Source organism: Nicotiana tomentosiformis, chromosome 4 (genome assembly GCF_000390325.3).
Source record: "Nicotiana tomentosiformis chromosome 4, ASM39032v3, whole genome shotgun sequence".
NCBI classification, from domain to species: Eukaryota; Viridiplantae; Streptophyta; class Magnoliopsida; order Solanales; family Solanaceae; genus Nicotiana; species Nicotiana tomentosiformis.
In genome coordinates, this window is record NC_090815.1 from 21,748,817 (window position 1) to 21,773,305 (window position 24,489).

At 39.8% G+C, this 24,489-nt stretch overlaps 1 protein-coding gene across 1 annotated transcript; it reads right to left on the reverse strand.

The window, feature by feature from the left end:
- Positions 1–19,814: 19,814 nt before the first annotated feature.
- Positions 19,815–21,743, reverse strand: LOC138891397 (putative late blight resistance protein homolog R1A-10). The gene has a single exon (XM_070200547.1). It carries the CDS (start codon positions 21,741–21,743, stop codon positions 19,815–19,817), a length of 1,929 nt encoding a protein of 642 aa, XP_070056648.1.
- Positions 21,744–24,489: the final 2,746 nt, after the last annotated feature.

The window sequence follows — 24,489 nt, forward strand, 5'->3', positions numbered from 1 at the left end:
AAGAGGTTCATCTCATGACGAGGGCTACTAGTATTTGCATACATCGTTACCTTAGTTTCCCTAGTAGTCAATAAGATTCGGCTCCTATTGTGGCAATTAGGAAATATTCCTCTTATACTATCCCAAACATCGATACTCCAAATATCATCAACAACAACAAGGTATCTTCGACCCTTTAGGTTTTTTCTGCACCAGATCGGCTAACTCACTGTCATCCTTCTTATTGAGATATTGTAACCCAAGCAAGAATGTCAAAATGATACCTGATTGGGAGATGATCATAAGCTTTTCTAGTGAGTGTTGTTTTGTCAATGCCACCCATGCCGGATATTGTGACAATGTCTAGATCTGACGGTGGTCCTGTCAATCTTTTAACTATGATCTCCAAGTCATCATCGAGTCCCTGCACGATATCATTTTCCAAATTTGACAACATTGGATTACTTTTAGAAGAAGTGCCAATCAAAGAATCCTCAGATAGTTCAAGAATTTGATCATCAGCAGAATCATGAGTACTTGTGCTAAAAGCAGAAACAATTTCCATCAATTCTTTCTTTGTTGTATCCATTTTTTCAACAATTGGTAGCAAATCCTGGTGTTATAAAATTCCAAATGTCCAACTTAAGCCTTTGATGATTTGATAAATCTTCAGCTCGACAACATCTTCTGCATCACTAGCAGCAACTATTTTTTCCTCTAAAGATTTGGTTTCTTCAGTGTCAAACCTACTGATCTTACTAAGTTTTTCAAGGACATTTAGAATATATTCAGCAGTAGCACGAAGAGATTCGATCCTATTAGCAGTTTGATCATGAAAGAGTTCTGGGTTTCGTTGCTCAAGAGTTTGAAGAAGAGAAACTACAGCAGTGTAAGCCATCAAGTCAAGAATCAGATAGTGGAAATGATAGCAAGAAGAGGAAGACTTGGAATCTATATATTGCCAGGTTAATATGGAGAGGAAGGAACAAAATAATTGGAGTAGAGAGGATTTAATAAAAGATATCAAATACGCATTTTTTTTTTGTGTGGGATTAGAGAAAAGAAAACAAGGAGATAGCACAAAAAATTTCACTTGAAGAAACCCTTCACAACTAAGAAAAAGTAATAAATTGAAAAGATCAAACTCATATAAATATAGATAGAGAAATTTAAAGTTAACACTCGAGTATCACAAAGTTTTCGAACACTTTTTGTAATTTCCCAATATAAATATTTATATCCGGTAGGCACAAAAGTTCATAAAAGTATATTTTTTGTATATAATATACATAAATGTATATATATATAAAGGCTATTATTTATGAGCGGCTCTACAATGTAATTTTTAATTTTTAATCCCACAACTTGTTGTGTCAGACACTACCATGTTAGTGTTTATCAATAAATTATTTTGACTTACTAAAAGAAGATAAGTCATTGCCAGTTGTTGCGTGGAATCAGATCTGTTCAGATATTTGATTAAAGTTTTTTTTTAAAATATTTTCTTTCTTTGGATAGACATTTTTTTACCTGACTAAAAAACACCAATTTTTTTTTATCTGGCTGCTAAGGAAATAAAAAATGTGCACTGCCTTGGATGTGGCAATTTTATAACCCACAACTTGTTGTATAACAATTAACAACCTTGATATTTATGAGTAAAATTATTTGACTTTGGCAGAAAAACGAAGTCAATGCCAGTTGGGTGCGTGGAATCAGATCGGTCGACTTATATACTCCCTCCCTTTCAATTTATGTGAACCCATTTGACTGGGCACGGAGTTTAAGAAAAGAAAGAGGACTTTTGAACTTGTGGTTAAAAATGAGGCACATATATTTTGTGTGGCTATAAATCATTGCATAAAGGTAAATTGTTTCCAAATAAGTAAATAAGTCATTCTTTTTGGCACAGACTAAAAAGAAAATAGGTTCACATAAATTAAAACGGAGGGAGTAGATGAGTAGGTATAATATTCTCCCATCCATTTTCATTTGTTTAATGTTTTCTTTACTATTTTTTCTTTCTTTACTTTATTTAAAATGCAACAATTTGTTTATTTGCTCTAATTGGAGTAAACAAGAACATCTTTACAGTTGACATAATGGAGACAATATGTATGTTGTGTGGTGTTGGAGAAGGCTCGTTATAATAGCCAGTGTTCTAAAAGGCTTTTTCTGGACTCGCCTTTAACGTATTGCAGATGCCTTGAGGTTTACCTGGCGGGCTCAAATCTTGCGAGGATTATGCATCAAGTATCTGATTGTGCGCTACAAGCACGCCTAACGCTCGAGACTCGTTGATTTGCTCTGATTGCAAAATGTCCTAAGGCTTATGTAGGTTGTGTACATTAATGACAATACAACTAAAGATCTTGATAAACCTTATGGAAGGGTTAATAGGAAACAACTGAAATTGAATACGATGGCATAAATGGATACTAAATGGTGTCAAATTCTACCAAGCTAAAGTTATAAAGAGGCTTGTTCTACCTGAGCTCATATTATGGAGTGATAAAGTAAGTGTGATTTAGTTCATGTTGAGTTATGTGTTTTGATGATTAATAAGTATGTGCAATAAATATGTGCTAAGAACCAGGCTCTTACAGTAACTGTTGAATTAAGGTCCTTACAAGACAATAACTTTTTATGCTGCAGCCAAACATGGTTTAGCTTTTTATACATTTATGTCACTTCTTCATCACTTCCTGACATGTTGAAAAGTATCTCTTTTCTGACTATCCCTTGACATCTTTGGGGCTCTCAATTAGCGGTGCGATCGATCGTTCGACTCAAGTTGTGAAATTGTAGAGAAGATATTTCAATTGGACCAAGAATCACCTGATTTTGGAAGCCCCTCTGAACATCTTTTCTTAATATATTTAAGAGGCCTCTCTACCAGTGAAAAGTGGTTGGTGTCAACTAACGGTCATTCTTGGCCCGGTAATGGGAATGAAAAATAAAAGATATTTTTTCTCGAAATATGGACAAATGGAAGTTTAACTCCGAAAGAAGCACTTCATGAAGCATCTTGAAATTTAATTGATTTATTTATTTCGGTGAATATATTGAATGAATAAACGGATGGTATCAAGAAATAATTCATCTAACAGTTCAAACCAAGAAACGGAAGAACGAAAGACGTATGAGTCGTCTTTCACTATCTTCCAATCTTCAAAGGACAGTGGAATTAGGCTTTATCTTTCACGAAATTGATGAGTTGAAATGGCTTTGCGAGTATCAACATTCCATCACAATTCATTATCTTAAAGCCTAAAACAACTTGGATAGTAACAGTATCTTGTCATAATTCAAGCAAAGCAGTAAAGAGAAAAACTTGAGAGGTCGTTCCGCCCCTTGTCCCCCGAATATGGGGGTATTTATAGTATGATGAAAAAAGAAGAAGAAGAAGGGCACACCATATGTTGGTGTTAGTGCATTTTAATATTAAAATTATAATATTAAAGTGCATTATTTCTTGTGAGGTAGTAGTTATAAATTGGAAAGAGAGTGGTATCACTTTGGTGTAACTCATGAAACCACTAATGCCATGATCTATCACTAATTACCCATTAAAGATTATATTTTATAACCACCAACCATGTTCTATAATTTTATTATCCACTGCCTTATTATTTATTTTATGGAAGAGATTATATACCTATAAATAGTGGTATTTCTTTCTTGTGTTTGAATGGAAAAAATATGATAGTGTGTATGAAAAAAGTAAACTTGGTGGAGTGAAAAAGAGAGTTAAGAGAAGGAGAAAATCTAAGTCTCCAACTTATTCTCTACAAAAGAGAATATTAGTTTGTGGAAGGAATGTGTTCATTTTAGTGGAGCTTTGGACTCAACAACTTATCTAGAGTTGTTCGAGTCATACGACATTGTCAGGCTGTTGTATCTTGGAGGGGACAAGTCAAGAGTATTACTGCTGAACCGGTGAAGATGCTATCACATGTAACGACTCGGCCGGTCATTTTGAGTATTACAACCTATTTTTCTCATTTACTGCTCAATTTATGCTTTACAGTTATTATATGACTTACCACGGTAATTGGTTCGGGTCCGGTGAGGTCTTGGAATGAATTAGAACACTTAATTTCAAGGTTTAAAACTTAAGTTGAAAAGGTTGGTTGGATGTCGACCTATGTGTAAATGACCCCGAAATAGAATTTTGATGATTCCAATAGCTATGTATGATAATTTTGGACATAGGAGCGTGTCCGAAAAATTATTTGAAAGTCCGTAGTTAAATTAGACTTGAAATGGCTAAAACAGATATTTAAGGTTGGAAGTTTGACCGGGGATTTGACTTTTTGAATAGCGGAATCGGAATCCGATTCTGGAAATTTGAACAGGTTCGTTATATCATTTATGACTTGTGTGTAAAATTTGAGGTCAATCGGACTTGATTTGATAGGTTTCGACATTAAATGTAGAAGTCAAAAATTCTTAGTTTCATTAAGCTTGAATTGGGGTATGATTCGTATTTTTAGTATTGTTTGATGTGATTTGAGGTTTCGACTAAGTTCGTATGATATTTTGGGACTTGTTCGTATATTTAGTTGAGGTCCCGGGAGCTTTGGGTGAGTTCCGGGATGGTTTCAGATCAGTTTTCCTTGTTTTGCAACTGCTAGAACTGGTGTCTGGTGTTGTTCTTCGCGAATACGAAGGGTCTCACGCGTTCGTGAAGAAGGATTTTTGGGCTGCTGGGGAAGCCTACGCGAACGCGATGAAGAAGATGTGAATGCGAAGAAGAGGCTGGGGAAGCCTACGCGAACGCGAGTGGACGGACGCGAAGAGTAAAGGGAGCTAGGGGCCTGCCTGGTGTTAAGCCTTCGCAAACGCGGCTCGTGGCTTGCGAACACGGAGGGCAGAGGTCGGAAGGCTTCGCGAACGCGACGAGGAGGTCGTGAACACAAAGGAGAAAATTTTGGCAGCACATTTTTGTGCTTCGCGAACGCGAAGAGGAAAGACATGGACAAAAAGTTTAAGTTCTGAAAATGGCTATTTTTATCGATTTGGAGCTCGGAAAGAGGCGATTTTCGGGATATTTTTAAGGAAAACAATTGGGTAAGTATTTTTAACTCAATATTGGTCAAATTACCCGAATCCATGGTTATTTTTAACATTTAATTGGTGATTTAATTTGAAAAATTTAGAAAACCCTCTTGGTTTAATTCGAAGAGGGTCAAGTTGATGTCAGAATATGGTAAAATTTATATGGTTGGACTCGTGGTTGAATGGGTATTCATATTTTATAACTTTTATCGGGTTCCGAGAAGTGAGCCCCACTGGCGACTTTTGAGCTAAATTTCGGATTTTGTTAGAAAATTAGTATTTTCATGTGGAATTAAATTCTTATAATTTGTATTGACTGAATCGAATTAATTGTGACTAGATACGAGGCTTTCGGAGGTCAATTCATGAGGCAAAGGCATAGCGGAGTGAAGAATTACACGATTTGAGGTAAGTAACACTTCTAAACTTGGTTCTGAGGGTATGAATCCTGATTATACGTGTTATGTGATTTGTTTGGAGGTGAACGCACATGCTAGGTGACGGGCGTGTGGGCGTGCACCATATAAATTGAAACTTAAATAAATTCAGTGGAGTTATATAATTAGAGAATCATGTCATTATCTGCATATCCTCATCGTGTTAGTAGAAATTGAGCTGAGACTCATGTTAAAGATTATGTTTAGGCTACGTGCCAATATTTTGGGACCCACAGATGTCGTTTTACTGTTGAATTATTTGTTTAAATTATAATTTTGTACTCAGTCACATCTATCATTTGCATATCATATCTCAGTCTCTGTTGCCATTCATTAATACATCATATCATTATGTCGGGTTGATTTTAATGTCACTGAGAGTCCTAGAGACTGGAGATTTTGAGTGATATTTATGAGATCGGGCTGCACGCCGCAACATATTTTATTTATTTATGCATGGATCTGGCTATTATAGCGCTTGGGCTGAAGGGCCCCATCCGGAGGCTGCACCCCTCACAGTGAGTACGGTTGATTTATATTGAGGGATGGATCTTCCCTGGGCATGGATCTTGTCTGAAGCATTTATATTGAGGGATAGATCTTCCCTGGACATGGATCTTGTCCGAATCATTTATATTTGGGGATAAACCTTCCCCTGGGTTGGATTGGCCTTATACAGTACTGAGTGACTAACTGTCAGTTGATGTGTGTGTGTGTGTGTGTGTATATATATATATATATATATATATGGGATGGATCATCCCTGGGCTGAATTGGCCATATACAGTACTGAGTGATTGAGTATTCTGAGAGTGTGAGTACACGAGGTTTACATTGTGGTACATCACATACATCATATATTTTTTCATGTAGATATAGAGATGTCATATTCCTCATATCATGCAGATTTTATCTATTTTTCCTATACTGATTTTAACTGTTGAACTGGAAAGCATGCCTATATTTCTGTACGGTAATTTCTGTACTAGACTATACCTGTTGAGCTCGTCACTACTTTCATCCCAGAGGTTAGTCTTGTTACTTATTGAGTTGGTTGTACTCATACTACACTCTGCACCTCGTGTGCAGATCCAAGTACTTTTGGATACAGCGGTTGCCATATTTGAGGATTTATCTGTTGGAGACTATCAAGGTAGTTACTTGGCATCCGCAGACCTTGACTCTCTTTCCTTTCAGTTATTGTACTGTTCTATATTTTCAGACAGTGTTCTTATCAGTTAGACTTATCATTATTTAGATGCTCATGTACTCAGTGACACCAGGTTTTGGGAGTATTTTGTATCTGAAATTGTGAGGTTTTTTTATTGAATTCAAATATTATATTTTCAAACTTAAGAGATTATTGTGATTTATTGAGGTTATCGACTTGCCTAGTATTGAGATAGGCGCCATCACGAGAGGTTAGGATTTTGGGTCGTGACAAGTTGGTATCAGAGCCTAGGTTACATAGGTCTCACGAGTCATGATCAGGTTTAGTAGAGTCGTGGATCGGTACGGAGACGCCTGTACTTATCTTCGAGAGGCTGCCAAACCCTTAGGAAAACATTTCATCTTCTTGTATTCTGTCGTGCAAATTTGTTCATTCTGGAAACTATATTTTTGTTATCCTATTCTCTCACAGATGATGAGGGACACGTACTACCAGATCGGACGGTCAGCCACTAGCGCCACCAGTTAGGGCCGTGAGAGGCCGGGGCCGAAGTAGAGGTCGAGGTGTAGCTCGTATGGCAGTTAGAGAAGCACCTGTAGCACCACTAGTTGCTCAAGCTCGGGAGCAGATTCAAGATATAGCTGAGCCGACCGGACCAGCTCAGGCACCAGCTGTGCCTATTGTGATTCCAGGTCTTCAAGAGGCTTTAGCACCGATATTGATTGTTTGCACTGGCCTTGGTCAGGTGGTTTCAGCTCAGGACGCACCAACCACTTCTCAGGCCGGGGGAGGTACTCATACCCCTGTTGCCTGTACTCTAGAGCAGGTAGTGCACGGACTTTAGATACCAGGGGCACTACCAGTCCAGCCCGTTGCAGCTGCTCAGGCCCAGGTGGGTCCTATTATGAATGATGAGGAGCATAAGAGATTAGAGAGGTTTGAGAGACTCCATCCTCCAACTTTCAATGGAACTGAGTCCTAGGATGATCAGGATTTCTTGGACAGATGCCAGCGGATGCTTCATACAGTAGGTATTCTGGAGACCAGTGGGGTCTCATTTACTACTTTGCAGTTGACCGGAGCAGCCTTCAGATGGTGGGAGACTTATGAGAGGAGCAGACCAGTTGGTGTAGCACCACTATCATGGCATGAGTTCTCCGTATTATTTCTGGAGAAGTTTGTTCCACAGATCCGTAGAGAGGAACTGTGTAGGCAGTTCGAATATTTGCGTCATAAGGACTTGTCCGTGACTCAGTATGAGATACGGTTTTCAGAACTGGCTCATCATGCAGTTTGGTTGGTTCCCACTGAGAGAGAAAAGATCAGGAGGTTCATTAATGGCCTCAACCATCAGTTCCGTTTTGTTATGACTCTAGGGAATGTAGCAGGTGCTAAATTCGACAAGGTGGTTGACAATGATCGACGGCTAGAGATGGTCCGTACTCATGAGCGTGAGGAGAGGGAGGCCAAGAGGTCTCGAGGTCTGGGAAATTCCAGCAGTGTTCCTTCTGGGGGACAACCCTATCACAGTAGGGGTCGTCCTTATAGGCCCGCTCAGATGGCTCGTCCAGCTCATCGTGTCGCATCAGCTACCCATGGTTCATATGATGCTCGACAGAGTTAGTCTTCTCTTAGTGCATTTCCAGCTCAGATTTTATCTCGTGCTCCATCAGTTCAAGGTTCATCTGTAGCAGGTCCTTCTGGTAGTTATTCTGGTTCTCGAGGTCCGCCTCAGAACTTGCCGACATTTTCAGAGAGGGGTTGCTTTGAGTGTGGAGATTTGGGTCACATAAAGAGATATTTCCCCCGCCTTACAGGAGGTTCAACTCAGTAGAGGAGTCAGTCTACGACTTCAGCACCAGTTGCTTCACCACTTGCCCAGCCAGATCGGGGTAGGACTCAGTCATCTAGGGGTCGCCTAAGAGAGGGAGGCCAATTAGGTGGCGGTCAGGCTCGATTCTATACTTTTCCTGCTAGGCCAGATGTCGTTACTTCCGATGTAGTGATCACATGTATTGTCTCAGTGTGCCACAGGGAAGTTTCTATATTATTTGACCCTGGTTCCACATATTCGTATGTTTCATCATATTTTGCTCGTTATCTAGATATGCCCTGTGAGTCCATAGTTTTACTTGTTCGTGTATCTACGCTGGTAGGCGATACTATTATTGTGGACCGTGTATATCAGTCGTGTGTGGTAACTATTGGGGGACTGGAGACTAGGGTTGATCTTTTATTGCTTAGTATGGTTGATTTCGATGTAATCTTGGGTATGGATTGGCTGTCTTCATGTCATGTTATTCTGGACTATCACACAAAAATAGTGACATTGGCGATACCGGGATTGCCAAAGGTCAAGTGGAGAGGTTCTCCAGATTATGTTCCCAGCAGGGTAATTTCTTACTTGAAGGCTCAACGTATGGTTGGGAAGGGGTGTTTGTCATATTTGGCCATTGTGAGAGATGTTGATGTAGACACTTCTACTATTGATTCTGTACCGGTAGTGCAAGATTTTTCGGATGTATTTCCTATAGACCTGTCGGATATGCCACCCGACAGGGATATTGATTTCGGTATTGACTTGGTGCCGGGCACTCAGCCTATTTCTATCCTCTGTATCGTATGACACCAGCTGAATTGAAAGAATTGAACGAACAACTTCAGGAACTTCTTGATAAAGGGTTTATTGGGCCTAGTGTGTCACCTTGGGGTGCACCGATTCTGTTTGTGAAAAAGAAAGATGGTACTATACGGATGTGCATCGACTATAGGCAGTTGAACAAAGTTACAATCAAGAACAAGTATCCTTTGATGCGTATTGATCACTTATTTGACCAGCTTCAGGGAGCAAGGGTGTTCTCCAACATTTATTTGAGGTCTGGGTATCACCAGCTAATAATTCTAATTCGGGATTCAGATATTCTAAGGACGACATGCAGGACTCGTTATGGTCACTATGAATTTCCCGTGATGTCTTTTGGGCTGACCAACGCCCCAACAACATATATGCACTTGATGAATAGTGTATTCTAGCCATATTTTGACTCATTTGTCGTAGTATTTATTGATGATATCCTGGTGTACTCACGTAGCCAGGAGGAGCATGCATGACACTTGAGTATTGTACTACAGAGGCTGAGAGAGGAGAAACTTTATGCCAAATTCTCTAAGTGTGAGTTCTGGCTTAGCTCGGCAGAATTCTTGGGACACATAGTGTCCAATGAACGAATTAAGGTTGGATCCGAAGAAAATAAAGGCAGTTCAGAGTTGGCACATGCCATCTTCAGCTACTGAGATTCAGAGTTTTCTTGGCTTGGCTGGTTATTATCGTCTCTTATCGTCTATTGCATCGCCCTTGACTAAATTGACCCAGAAATGTGCTCCGTTCAGGTGGTCGGATGATTGTGAAGAGAGCTTCCAGAAGCTTAAGAATTCCTTGACCACAACTCTAGTTCTAATTTTGCCGTCAGCTTCAAGCTCATATACAGTGTATTGTGATGCTTCTCGGATTGGTATTTGGTGTGTCTTAATGCAGGAGGGTAAAGTGATTACTTATGCTTCGCGCTAGTTAAAGCCACATGAAAAGAACTATCATGTCCATGATTTAGAATTGGCAGCCATTGTTCATGCATTGAAAATTTGGAGGCACTATCTCTATGGTGTGTCTTGTTAGGTATTTACAAATCATCGGAGTCTTCAGTACTTCTTCAAACAGAAGGTTCTAAATTTGAGGCAGCGTAGATGGTTGGAGCTGCTAAAGGACTATGATATCACTATTCTGTATCATCCCGGGAAGGCCAATGTGGTGGCCGATGCCTTGAGTAGAAAGGCGGTGAGTATAGGTAGCCTTGCATTCATTCCTGTTGTCGAAAGGCCTTTTGCAGTTGATGTTCAGACCTTGGCTAATCGGTTCGTGAGGTTAGATGTTTTGGAGCCCAGTCGGGTTCTAGCCTGTGTGATTTCACGGTCTTCCTTATACGATCGCATCAGAGAGCGCCAGTATGATGGTCCCCATTTGCTTGTCCTAAAGGACACAGTTCAACACGGAGATGCCAAAGATGTTACTATTGGACATGATGGGATGTTGAGGATGCAAGGTCGGATTTGTGTGCCAAATATAGATGGGTTGTGTGAATTGATTCTTGAAGAAGCCCACAGTTCGCGGTATTCTATTCACCCGGGTGGCACAAAGATGTATCAGGACTTGAGACAACACTATTGGTGGAGAAAAATGAAGAAAGTTATAGCTGGGTTTGTAGCTCGATGCTTAAATTGTCAACAGGTGAATTACGAACATCAGAGACCGAGCAGATTACTTCAGAGACTAGAAATTTCGAAATGGAAATGGGAGCGCATTACCATGGACTTTGTAGTTGGACTCCCATGGACTTTGAGAAAGTTTGATGTTGTTTGGGTCGTTGTAGATCGGCTGACCAAGTCCGCTCATTTTATTCTAGTTGGTACTATTTATTCTTCGGAGCGATTGGCTGAGATTTATATCCGTGAGATTGTTCGCCTACACAGTGTGCCAGTGTCCATCATTTCAGATCAGGGCACGCAGTTTACATCACAGTTTTGGAGAGCAGTGCATCGAGAATTAGGCTGACAGGTTCAGTTGAGTATAACATTTCACCCTCAGACGGACGGACAGTCCGAGCGCACTATTCAGATATTGGAAGATATGTTTACGTGCTTGTGTTATAGATTTTGGGGGTTCTTGTAATCAGTTTCTGCCACTGACAGAGTTTGCCTATAATAACAGCTACCAATCGAGTATTCAGATGGCTCCGTATGAGGCTTTATATGGGAGACAGTGTCAGTTTTCAGTGGGTAGGTTTGAGCCGGGTGGGGCTAGGCTATTGGGTATTGATTTAGTTCAGGATGCTTTGGAAAAAGGTTAAATTGATTCAAAAATGACTTCGCACGGCGCAGTCTAGACAGAAGAGTTATGCCGACCGGATGGTTCGCGATATTGCTTACATGGTAGGAGAGAAGGTACTACTCCAAGTTTTTCCTATGAAGGGTGTTATGAGATTTGGGAAGAAGGGCAAGTTCAGTCTTAGATATATTGGGCCTTGTGAAATACTTAAGAAGATTAGAGGGGTGGTTTACGAACTTGCATTTCCACCTAATCTATCGGGTGTTCATCCAGTGTTTCATGTATCAATGCTCCGGAAGTATGTTAGAGATCCGTCTCATATTTTGGATTTCAGTACAGTGTAGTTGGATGGTAATTTGATATATCATGTGGAGACGGTTGCCATTTTGGACCGGTAGGTTCGAAAGTTGAGATCAAAGAACATAACTTCAGTGAAAGTACAGTGAAGAGGTCAGCCAATCAGAGAAGCTACTTGGGAGACTGAGCGGGAGATGCAGAGAAAATGTCCACACCTATTTAAGGTTTCAGGTATGATTCTAAACCCGTTCGAGGATGAATGTTTATTTAAGAGGATTCCTATAATTTGTATTGACTGAATCGAATTAATTGTGACTAGATACGAGGCTTTCGGAGGTCAATTCGTGAGGCAAAGGCATAGGTGAGTAAAGAATTACACGGTTTGAGGTGAGTTAAGAATTACACAATTTGAGGTAAGTAACACTTCTAAACTTGATTCTGAGGGTATGAACCCTGATTATACGTGTTATGTGATTTGTTTGGAGGTGATACACATGCTAGGTGGCGGGCGTGTGGGCGTGCACCATACAAATTGAGACTTAAATAAATTCTGTGGAGTTGTATAATTAGAGAATCATGTCATTATCCACATATCCTCCACGTGTTAGTGGAATTTGAGCTGAGTCTCATGATAAAGATCATGTTTAGGCTACGTGACGATATTCTCAGAGTGTGAGTAGATGAGATTTCCATTGTGGTACATCACATTCATCATATATTTTATCATGTAGATATAGAGATGTCATATTCCTCATATCATGCATATTTTATCTATTTTTTCTGTACTGAGTTTAACTGTTGAACTAGAAAGCATGCCTACATTTCTGTACTGGATTGTACCTGTTGAGCTCGTCACTACTTTCAGCTCAGAGGTTAGTCTTGTTATTTATTGAGTTGGTTTTACTCATACTACACTCTGCACCTCGTGTGCAGATCCAAGTACTTCCGGATACGACGATTGCCAGATTTGAGGATTTATCTGTTGGAGACTATCAAAGTAGTTGCTTGGCGTCCGCAGACCTTGACCCTCTTTCCTTTCAGTTTTTGTACTGTTCTATATTTTCAGACAGTGTTCTTATCAGTTAGACTTATCATTATTTAGATTCTCATGTACTCAGTGACACCGGATTTTAGGAGTGTTTTGTATATGAAATTATGAGTTTTTCAATTGAATTCAAATATTATATTTTCAAACTTAAGAGATTATTGTGATTTATTGAGGTTATTGACTTGCCTACTATTGAGATAGGCGTCATCACGATAAGTTAGAATTTTGGGTTGTGACACCGCAGTAGACTTGAATCTCCTTAAAGAGAGCGAAATATTCGCGCCTCAGCCTGAAGAATATTTATTTTATTTTCTTCATTTTATTTTTCAACGGTAATTAATTGTATTTTCACCAACACCATATGATACTTGAACAAAGGAATACAGATTCAAGTGTGAAACCTCCGATTCTTATACCCCATAGACAATGCATATTAGAGACCTCATTCATTTCGAATTATCATACAAAACAAAATAAATATTACAGAACATCATTAGTCGTTATGGTTTAGAAAATACTAAATCAGAAATGGGCAAGACATGCATTAACATGCTTATTCAAGGAGGTAAACTTTAAAAGAGATGGAGTAATAATGTGAAGAATTAAAGTATCTTTTAGAGAGATCTAATTAAATTTTACTGTGACTGCTATGGATGTAGACCTTAAGGGAATTATATCCTCTAGATTTGACATCCCTGTCGCAATATGCGTATTTAGAATACTTTCTCTTCTAGGACTGGGTAAATAACTGTTTCTCTCCATATGTATATGCCTTAAGTTCTTCATCATCCATATCTTCCTCGGTAATGAAGTTATAACTGAACGATATTGTGCATGAATTAGAGTTGGCAAATTTTGAAGCTTTAAAACTGATGCAAGAAGATTTCCACCATATGTTACTGCAAGATATCTCAAATGAAATAACTTTGTAATCGCTAGTGGAAATTAGCTAAACACACCATTGAAGATGGCCAAATTATCCGCGCTTTGCGCGGTCATAAGAGAAAATATTTATATTTGTGCATGATGCGTGAAAATTGTATTTCTTCTCTCTCTATTAAATTTATAACAAGATATATTGTATATTTATTATTTTCTCTTATGATCACGCGAAGCGTAGATATATTGACTAGTATTGTAACGATCCGACCGATTGTTTTACTTTTTAGATCTCCGTTCCCCTAATTAAGACTCTCCGTATATATTTTTATTGTTTTATAACTTGCGGGAATGGTTGGTTTAGGTTTGAAAGGGTTCGGGTTGAAATCGGAACACTTAGTTCCTTATTAGTGGCATATGATGGCCAAGTTTGACTTGAGTCAATATTTTGAGTAAACAACCTCGGAACCGGGATTAGATAGTTCCAATCCATACGTATGATAATTTTGGACTTGAGTGTGTGTTCAGATCGGGCTTCGGGTGATCCGGGAGCTTTTCGACGGTTAATGTTGAAAGTTGGTTCATTGAAGGTTTTCTAATTCTTTAAATTTGGTTTGGAGTAGACTGTTATCGAGGTCCGTTTGGGATTTCGAGCCCGAAAATAATTATGTATGATAATTTATTACTTGTATGCAAAATTTGGGGTGATTCCGAGTAGTCTAAGTATCATTCAGCGCGTTCGGAGCTAGTTGAGAAGTTTGAAGTTCATAAGTTGATTCAATTTGATTTTAGGGTGCGATTCTTAGTTTCGATGTTGTTTTATGTGTTCCGAGATGGGTTTTCACCTAACTATTGAAAGTAAGTGATTTCTATACAATGCAAATTAAATACATAGATTATGGGTAGATTTTAACATGAAAAATGCGAAAGTTTTAGCAGTTTGTTGAAAAACCTAGATATTGATAAAAATGAGATTAGACCACGAAAATGATTATGGAATTGGGTAAAAATTATATATTTGTGTTCGTGAGGTTGTGGGTTACAATTATTTATAAAAATTTTCGAAATTCGGGCACATGGGCCCGGGGTGAATTTTAGAAACCTTCCAAATTGGGTTGGGTAATCACTATAATAGTTAAATTATGAACTTTTGAGCAATTATTGATTAGTTTGTACAATTTTTGACTAGTTTAGGATTGTTCGGCACAGACTTAAGGCTTTTAGAGTGATTTGTGGACCGGAGAGAGGACTTGGAAACGAGGTATGTCTCTTGCCTAACTTGTAAGAGGGAATTAACCTCATAGGTGTTTAAATTATTATTTGCTACTAATTGTGGGTGCTACGTATGCACGAAGTGACAAGAGTCCGTACGTAGCTAAAATTCATGTTATGCCCGGGTAGACATAGGCCTTTATTATGCTATTACTTGCACTATTTGAACTTAGTTTTGCTAGTTTAATTGCTTAAATTAATAAGTAAAACTTTGGTTAAAGATTATGTTAAATCGAGCTTCATTACTTAGAGATTTAGCGGAATATTTAATCATTGATGGAAATTTATATTGTTTTATGGGCTTGCTTTGAAGTTGTAAATACATAATTCGTAATCCGAAGAGTTTTTCCTATTCCTGTAGATCGGTCCAAACGCTCGACAATATTTATATATATTATGGGATGCATCCATGGATCGGGTCGTACGAGCTCGATAGTGTATTTACATGATTATTATGGATCGGTCCGTACGACCTCTGCATAACTAGTGCGTGTTGTCACTTGGAGTCCGATTATACATGATATGTCTTTCATGACTTGAGAATTTATAAATACATGTTAGCCTCTTACTTGTTGAGATTAGCATGTGATATTGGGGGACTTTTAATTGTTATTTTGTTAAAGGATTATTTAATTGTTGCCTCTTATTCCATTATTGATGTTGTATCTCATGCTTATTTAATATTCTGGTACATTATGTATATTGCCCACTAGTAAGTGTCGATATCGACCCCTCATCACTACTTCTTCGAGGTTAGACTAGATACTTACAGGGTACATATTGTTTACGTAATCACACTACACTTCTGCACATATTGTGCAGGTTCTGAGGTAAGTGCACCTGGAGTTCGTTCAGGCGCGCATCCGCATTACCCGGAGGTCTAGTGGTGAGTTGTTTCTCATGCTCCATTCTACAACACCCGGAGCCTTCTCTTGATATGTTTTATCATTTCTGTCTATTATGTTTCAGACAATAGTTCTTAGGGAATTTTGTATATTCTACTAGATGCTTGTTCATTTGTGACACCGAATTTTGGGAATTCTAGTAGACACTCATAGGTTTTGATTATTTAATACACTATCTTACTTTCACGTTTAGTTTATGCTTTATATTACTATGCTCACTTACTATTTGTTTCCTTATTAAATAAAAATCAAAGATTTTAAAAATATTAAAATGAGCAATTCAATGGGTAGTTTACTGTTGGCTTGCCTAGTAGCGATGCTGGGCGCCATCACGGCCTATAGTAAAAATTGGGTCGTGACAGCTTGGTATCAGAGCTCTAGGTTCACATAGGTTTCATAAGTCATGAGCGGTCCTAATAGAGTCTTGCGGATCGGTGCGGAGACGTCCGTACATATCTTCGAGAGGCTATATGGTATTATGATACTTATTTTTCTTCATCTCCTATCGGGAAGTTGATGTTGTACTAAGTGTCTTTCTCTTATTCTCTCACAGATGGTGAGAACGCGCGCAGAAGATGTACCCGGTAGTGGAGGAGCTTCTCCCCCTGTTGCTAGAGGACGAGACAGAGGCCGGGGGAGGACTCCATCTCCTGCTAGAGGAAGAGGGCATCCTAGAGTTGCTCCCGTTGTACCACCAGCGGATCCAGTGGAGGATCCTGTCATTGTGGCGCAGGGTGAGGTGCCTGCAGCTGAGCCAGTCCCTGCAGATTTCACGTCCGCGCCGGGATTTTAGGAGGTCATGGACCATATGCCGTGGTTCATGGATTCTATGATGCAGGCTAGTTTATTTTCAGCGGACCCAGCCATATCTCAGGCTGGAGGGGGAGTACAGACCCCTACCGCTCAAGCTCCAGGGCACGCCGCTACTGTATATCAGACCCCAGGTGCATTACCTATGGGCGGAGCCCATCCAGTTGCAACGGTTGTACCAGAGCCCAGACCAGATGCGACCGTCGAGATGCATAGGTTGCTGGATAGATGGACCAGACTACATCCTCGTGCCTTGGGCGGTTAGCGACATGGGGACCCCCAGGATTTTATTGACCATTGTAGAGACAGGCTGCAGAACATGAGAGTATTGGAGTCTAACGGGGTGGACTTCACCACATTTCAGTTGGAGGGCAGGGCTCGTAGATGGTGGCAGTCCTATCTTCTTAGCAGACCAGCGGGTTCACCTCCCTTGACTTGGGATCAGTACACACGTCTTTTTCTGGAGAGATATATTCCACCCTCTCAGAGGGAAGAGCTACGGGATCAGTTCGAGCGGCTCAAGCAGGGTTAGATATCTGTGACCGATTATGGGGTGAGATTCTCTGAGTTGTCCCTCCATGCACTTATGATACTCCCCACTAATGCCGAGAGAGTGCGTAGGTTTATTGCGGGCTTGCATTATGGTATTCAGGTTACTATGTCCCGAGAGGTGGAGATGGTGACTCCTTACGAGCAGGTTGTGGAGATAGATCAGTAGATTGAGGGTATCCGCACCCAGGGTCGTTTGTATACGACGGGGGAGAAAAAGCCTCGGCTTTCTGGAGGATTCAACGGCGCCCATTCTGGGGGCAGAGGTCAGTTTGTGAGGGGTCAGTCCAGCAGACCCACTTATTCAGCACCACCGCCTTCTCGGGGTGCACCTGTGCGGCCCTATTTCAGTGACATTCTAGAGAGCTCCTACCGTCCACCGGCTATTCAGGGTTCTTCCAGCGGGTATTCAGGTCCTCAAGGTTAGTCATCTTCCGCACCGAGAGGTTGCTATGAGTGCGGGGAGCTTGGTCATATGAGGAGATCTTGCCCCAAGTTACGGGGCAAGGCAGTGCAGCAGGGCCATCACCCCATGATCACCGCACCAGCTTTCGCACCGATCGTCCGGCCTGCCAGAGGTGGAGGGCTGGCGGGTAGGGGTCGCCCTAGAGGTGGAGGCCAGTCAAGTGGCGCTCCAGCTAGTTTCTATGCTTTTCCAGCCAGACTAGATGCAGTAGCCTCAGATGTCGTGATCACAAGTATTATTTCTGTCTGCACTAGGGATGTCTCAGTACTATTTGATCTAAGATCTACATATTCATATGTTTCTTCTCTATTTGCTCATTATCTAGATGTCTCTCGTGAGTTCTTGGGTGCTCTTTTTTTAATTTGTATTATTCGCTTCTCCCAAGCTTGCCTTTCTTGATGTCTGTTTTGGAGAGTTACTTTCTCTATTTATAAGACGAGTGACTAAAATATCTGCATATACGGAAAATGTATTATATGTTTTGTAGGGAACTAAGAAAAATTAGACATTTGTAAGCATAAAGAAGGGAGCAAAAGTTTTTTTTGGAGTAACTGTAGGAGTGAGGGAGGAAGAGGTAAAAAGAAAAGGATATAATAAAGTTAGTAGCAGATAGCAATAGGAAAGAAGGAGAAAAGGAAAAGAAAAAAATAATAATAGAGTGAGGAAGTCGATAATAAGGGTTGTTAGATGATTATAAAATAAGAGGGATTAAGGGATGGTAACAGAAAGAAAAAGAAAACAAAGATAGAAAAATATAGGAATATAAAAACTATTTTTTACTCCTATTAACCTTCCCCCACGAACAGAATACATTAGCTTTTTTCTTATAATTTTTTTTATTTAAAAAGTTATTGACGGTTAAAATATAGTTTACTAAGCTCTAATTCCACTAAAAATATTTATAATTTCATTTTATCAGTATATATAGTTAATTGTTTATTCATGTAGTCGGTTTTTTGTCTTTTCTATATTAACTAAATATATAATTTATTGGTATTTTTTTTATAACAGGAAAAATTTCCTATTTTATTTATTAAAAAAGTGATCTAAGAGCAATATTTAATAACTAAAAAAGAGAATGGCACGACGGTCAAGCCCTTGACCTGGCAGGCGGAAGGTTTAATTACTTACCAGTGTACTAAGATACTCACATGAGCATGCATTCACTCATATATATGTAAGTATAGGAGCAGGAAACAAGTGGTGCTATAAATGGTTCAGGGAGAAAAGTATGGATTTACGTGAACCCACTCCCTCAATGTAGATCCGTCCTACACGTGCCAGTGTGTGTTTCATTTGTTCGTCCGTAAAGACATCTTACCGTGATAATGAACAACACTGGGTGAGGCGGCCTTGTGACCAGGCGATAGTCACTATCGTCAATATCTTTCAAGTAAGACACCCAAGTAAATCGGGGAATGGGCAATATATAGTCATTGGTTATCATTATAGTTATAACTATTGGAACTCCCTATCAAAAGTTTTACAATTTATCGAAATGCTTATACAGTTTATTCAAAGGTGTATTGTTACGTACCTAATCGAATTAAGTACAAAACTGTAAACCTAAAGAGCCAATTGAGAGAATAGCCCTTGAACAATCTACAGCTAAGCTATTCTTGGAAGAGAACTAAGAATGCAGAGATTAAAGAGAGAAAAATGTTATTGAAGTAAATCTGAATAGCTATTACAACTGAGCTTCTTCTCTTATATTCTATAGTCGAGAATCTCTTCTAACTGACTGTCATACACCCCCCCCCCCCAAAAAAAAAAAAAAAAAAAAAAACTAACATTGTCTGACCGCCTAACATATGCCCTTCTTCTATTAACAGACTCGTAACAAATCCTCCCCGCTAAGAGTCCTTGTCTTCAAGGACAAAATGAGGAAACTATTGCTTGAAAGCATGGACATCTATCCAAGTACTATCTTCAAGTGGACAGTTGAACCACTTGACCAACACTTGCTTGACCTGCCTGTGATGCTTGGAAATGGATTGAAATTCCAGTGCTTGCTCTAGTTCTAAAACAATATTACCATGAGGAGAAAGGGATACTGGTAGATCAGGTACTATAGGAGCAGATCCAATATGCTTTTTGAGCTGTGAGACATGGAATGTGGAATGGATTTTGGCAAGGAAAATAAAACCGTCTAGTTAAAGTCAACCTCTTAAGTGATGTTGGGAAGACAAACCTCGCGAGGGACCTCGGCGAATTTCCCACGAAAAACTTCAGTGCTTCGAGTTTTCTTAAGCTTGACATATCAATGAGGCGATTGGCCAAACGGTCACAGACAATCAGGCTCTTTAGATTGGGAATGATTGAAAACACTTCATTTGTACAACTGGTGGAACAGAGAACAGAAAATTCCTGTAGATTTGGCATCTCTGTCACAAGATGCTTATTTAGAATGTCACTTCTAAGACTGGTAGCTCCCTCCAGATGTATATGCCTTAAGTTCTTCATCATCCATATCGTCCCTGGTAAAGTTTTATCACGACGTTGATTCATAAGAATTAGAGTTTGCAAATTTTGAAGCTTTGAGATTGATGCAGGAATATCATCGTCAAATCCAACTTGGAGATATCTCAAATGAAATAACTTTGTAATCACGAGTGGAAAGGAGGTGAAATTTGTAGATTCATGGAAGATGGACAATACCCTAAGAAGGTTGAAATGGGAGAAAATTTCATGTACTACAGTATGAGGATGGTAGATGGGCAATATCCCGAAAAGCTTAACACGTGTTGCGTAAGGTAGATCCAATCGAGATAAGTAGATAGATGTGGCAACAGGGGGTAATAGCTTACAACAATCATCAACTGAATAATATTGGCTTTGAAAACTGAAGCGACGAACATTTTGCTTTTGTGTTAGAAGAGAAGAGTAGTTTTTATCAATATGCATAAACTTTGTCATTTCAGCTTCTATCAAACAAAATTCATGCAGCAGATCATGCATTGCACATGCTTTTATCTCACCATTGAATCTCCGTTTTCTAATCATTAAGTTCCTGCCAATAAGATCCTCCAAATAATCTACTGCCACTTCCTCCAAGCTTTTATTACTTCGAGACGTCCTTATATAACCTTCCGCGATCCATAGTTGGATCAATCTCTTAGTTTCAACCTGAAAATCCTCTGGGAAACAACCCATAGAAAGAAAGCAAGGCTTGAGATGATTAGGCAAGTGGTGGTAACTCAAACCAAGCACTCCTAGGCATTTATCTGGATGACTAGCAACGATTTCACCTAAGATTCGGACAACATCCTTCCAAGCTTCTAATGTCCTGGCCATTTTAGAAAGATGCCCTGCGATAACTAAAATCGTTAATGGTAGTCCTTTGCATTTTTCTACTATTTTCTTTCCAAATTTTTCCAACTCATGAGGATGATCATTTTCTGGTCCAAATACATTATCACGAAGTAACTTCCAGCTGTTTTCTAAATTCAATAGGTTCATGTGATGAGGGCTAATAGAATCCGCATACATAGCTACCGCAGTTTCCCTAGTAGTCAATAAGATTCGACTCCGATTATTGTACTCAGGAAATATTCCTCTTATACTATCCCAATCACCCGTACTCCAAATATCATCAACAACAACAAGGTATCTCCGACCCTTTAGTTTTTTCTGCACCAGGTCGGCTAACTCATTGTCCTTCACCTTATCATAATCATTTGCATTGAAAAAATTTGTATGCTTTGAGATGCAATGTAAAGCATGTAACAAGACATTTCTAAATCGAAATTCTTGAGATATTGTAACCCAAATATGAAGGTCAAAATGATACCTGATTGTGAGATGATCATAAGCTTTTCTAGCGAGTGTTGTTTTGCCAATGCCACCCATGCCTGATATAGTGACAATGTCTACTGCCGACAGTGGTCCTGTCAATCTTTTAACCATGATCTCCAAGTCATCATCAAGTCCCTGCACAATGGCATCTTCCAAATTTGGCAGCATTGAATCACTTGTAGAAGTGCCAATCATGGAATCCCCAGATAATTCAACAATTTCATCATCAGCATCATGAGTACTGTCATGGGCTGCTTTCCATCATCGACCCATGACCCCTTGGACGCGCCCCGTGGCGTCCCGGCAAGCCTCCCAATGCCTAGCGCCACGGTCGGCCCCGTGGTCTCGGCAGCGCTAAGTGACAAGCGAGCATGCGCCTCTGTCGCCCCACCGACAATCAGTGCCAGCGCCCAGCGGCTGGCGAATGCCATCAGCGCCGCGCGCACCGACAATGCCGCAAGCGCAGACCCAATGCCAAGCACCAGCGCCCCGCCGCTGGCAGAACCAAATAGTGCCGCGCGCGCCCACAGCAATGCGCGCGCAGACCCTGATGCTCAAGACAAAGTTGCTGCCATCGGACTTGCTTCCATAGAAGACTAAGTCCTTTTCATTGTAATTATAGAGTAGTTTTACTTCATTCATTTTCAGTGTGCTTCTACAGCTTTCTTAGGTCAACTCATGTAACTTTGGTTTATTTTTTTTAAGCATTATTAAGGGGGACCAAAGCATTCAAACATTCAAGCATTCAAACAATTCTCTGTACTGGTGTCTCTCCCCCCCGACACCGCATTTCATCTTGTAATAGCTTTCATCATCATCAATACAATCATCAGCTTTCATCATCAATTGCTCATTTTCCGCTGCTCAATTGCTCACGACATTGGCTTTCCCGTACGGCACTGACAATCTAGTCTAGCGTACGGCGAGGACCTCAGTTGGCGCATAGCAACCGCACTGACATCAGTTGCTTAGCCTTACGTCGCCCTTCCAAGGAACTTCAGGAAGGCGCCGCGTAACAGTACTAGTGCTCAATTCAGAAATAATCTCCATCACTTCTTTCTTTGTTGTATCGATTTTTTTAATTAGTGATACCAAATTCCTGTGTAAAATTATATGTGCTATTCCAAACTTCCAGCTTGAGCCTTTGATTAGTTGACCAATCTTAAGCTTAACAACATCTTCTGCATCACTAGCAGCAACTCTTATTTTTTCCTCCAAAGATTTGATTTTTTCAGGATCAAACCTACTCTTTCTAGTTTCTTCAACAACATTATGAAAATATTCAGCAGTAGCATGAAGAGAATCGAGCGTTTTAGCAGTTTGACCTTGAATGAGCTTTGGATTAATTCTCTGCTGAAGTTGCTCAAGAGTTTTAACAAGAGAAATTACAGCAATATAAGCAGCCATCAACTACTTAAGAATCAGATTGTGGAAATGATGGCAAGAAGGAGAAAGATTTGGAATAGTTCCAGATTAATATGGAGAGGAAGGAACAAAAGAATTTTTGAAGGAACAGCTCTTTAACTAATTTTTCTCTCAAATAATGGAAAACCCCCTATTTATTATGTGGGCTGCCTTGAGTGTGTAAATTTTTAATCCCACAACTTGTACAATACCCTTTACATAATTCCCAAGACCATGTTAGTTCCTTAGTGGTTATTAATAAATTGTTTGACTTATTAAAATAAAACTAAGAGTCCGTTTGGATTGACTAGAAAAATAGTAGATTTTCAGCAGAAATAGTTTTTAAGCCAAAATATAATAAGTTGGGATTGTTTTGAATTATAGAACTAATTGATCGAGTTAGAGAGATGAAATGAAAGCAAAGCAGAGAAGAATGAACTCATTTCATATAATGAAATCTGCAACTAACTTTTGTACAGAAGCTATGTATATATACAAGTACATCTAACCAACTCTAACTAATTTTCACTAACTACCTCTACTAACTTAGTTAGTGACAGCTGTCACCTAAGCTCCTAACTGCCTAACAGAATAAGCTGGAAGAGCTGCTTGACTATTATGGCTCATACTCGATTCTTCAACACCCTCCCTCAAGCTGATGGTTGAAACACATCTTTCAACCCCAGGTTGGATAGTAGGTAATCATGTTGTGGCTTTCCCAGACTCTTGGTCAATAGATCAGCTTGTTGTTCTTTTGTAGAAACATAGTGTGTCTTTACCAATCCTTGAATAATTTTTTCTCTCACAAAGTGACAATCTATGTCAATGTGTTTTGTGCGTTCGTGGAATATGGGGTTGGCTGCAATCTGGATTGCAGCCTTGCTGTCACAGTATAGATCAATAGGAACTTCAACCTCCACTCCTAATTCTTTGTATAGACCTGTTAACCAGGTTAATTCAGTCACTACTGAAGCCATGCTTCTGAACTCTGCTTCTGCAGAACTCCTTGCCGCAGTGTCTTGCTTCTTTGACTTCCAAGAGACTAAGGCATTTTCAAACTTCACTAGATAACCTGTAACAGACTTTCTAGTCTACAGACAGCCTCCCCAGTCTGAGTCACAGTAGGCTCTTAGTTTTCCATAGCTTTCAGAGGGCATCAACAATCCTAGGCCAAGTGCACTCTTGATGTACCTTACTACTCTTAGTGCAACTTCCATATGAGATTGCTTGGGCTTATGCATAAACTGGCTAAGGAGTTGAACAGCAAAGGCAATGTCTGCTCTGGTCATTGTCAAATACAGAAGTCTCCCTACTAGCCTTTGATATTGGCTAGCATCAGGTAGAAGATGATCTGTATCTGCATTGTCTTTGTCTGTGCTTTGAGTGTTGATGAAGCTGTCATAGTCTGCAGAGGTGAGCTTTTGATTGTGCTTTAATGGAGCACTAACAGGTTTAGCTCCTCCAAGTCACAGCTCAACAATTAGTTCTAGAGCATATTTTCTCTGATTCATGATAATAGCCTCCCTTGATCTGGCAA

What these genes read in the sequence shown, in the direction of transcription:
- LOC138891397 (XM_070200547.1), bottom strand. Translation starts at nt 21,743, where the DNA reads ATGATTGGCACTTCTACAAGTGATTCAATGCTGCCAAATTTGGAAGAT.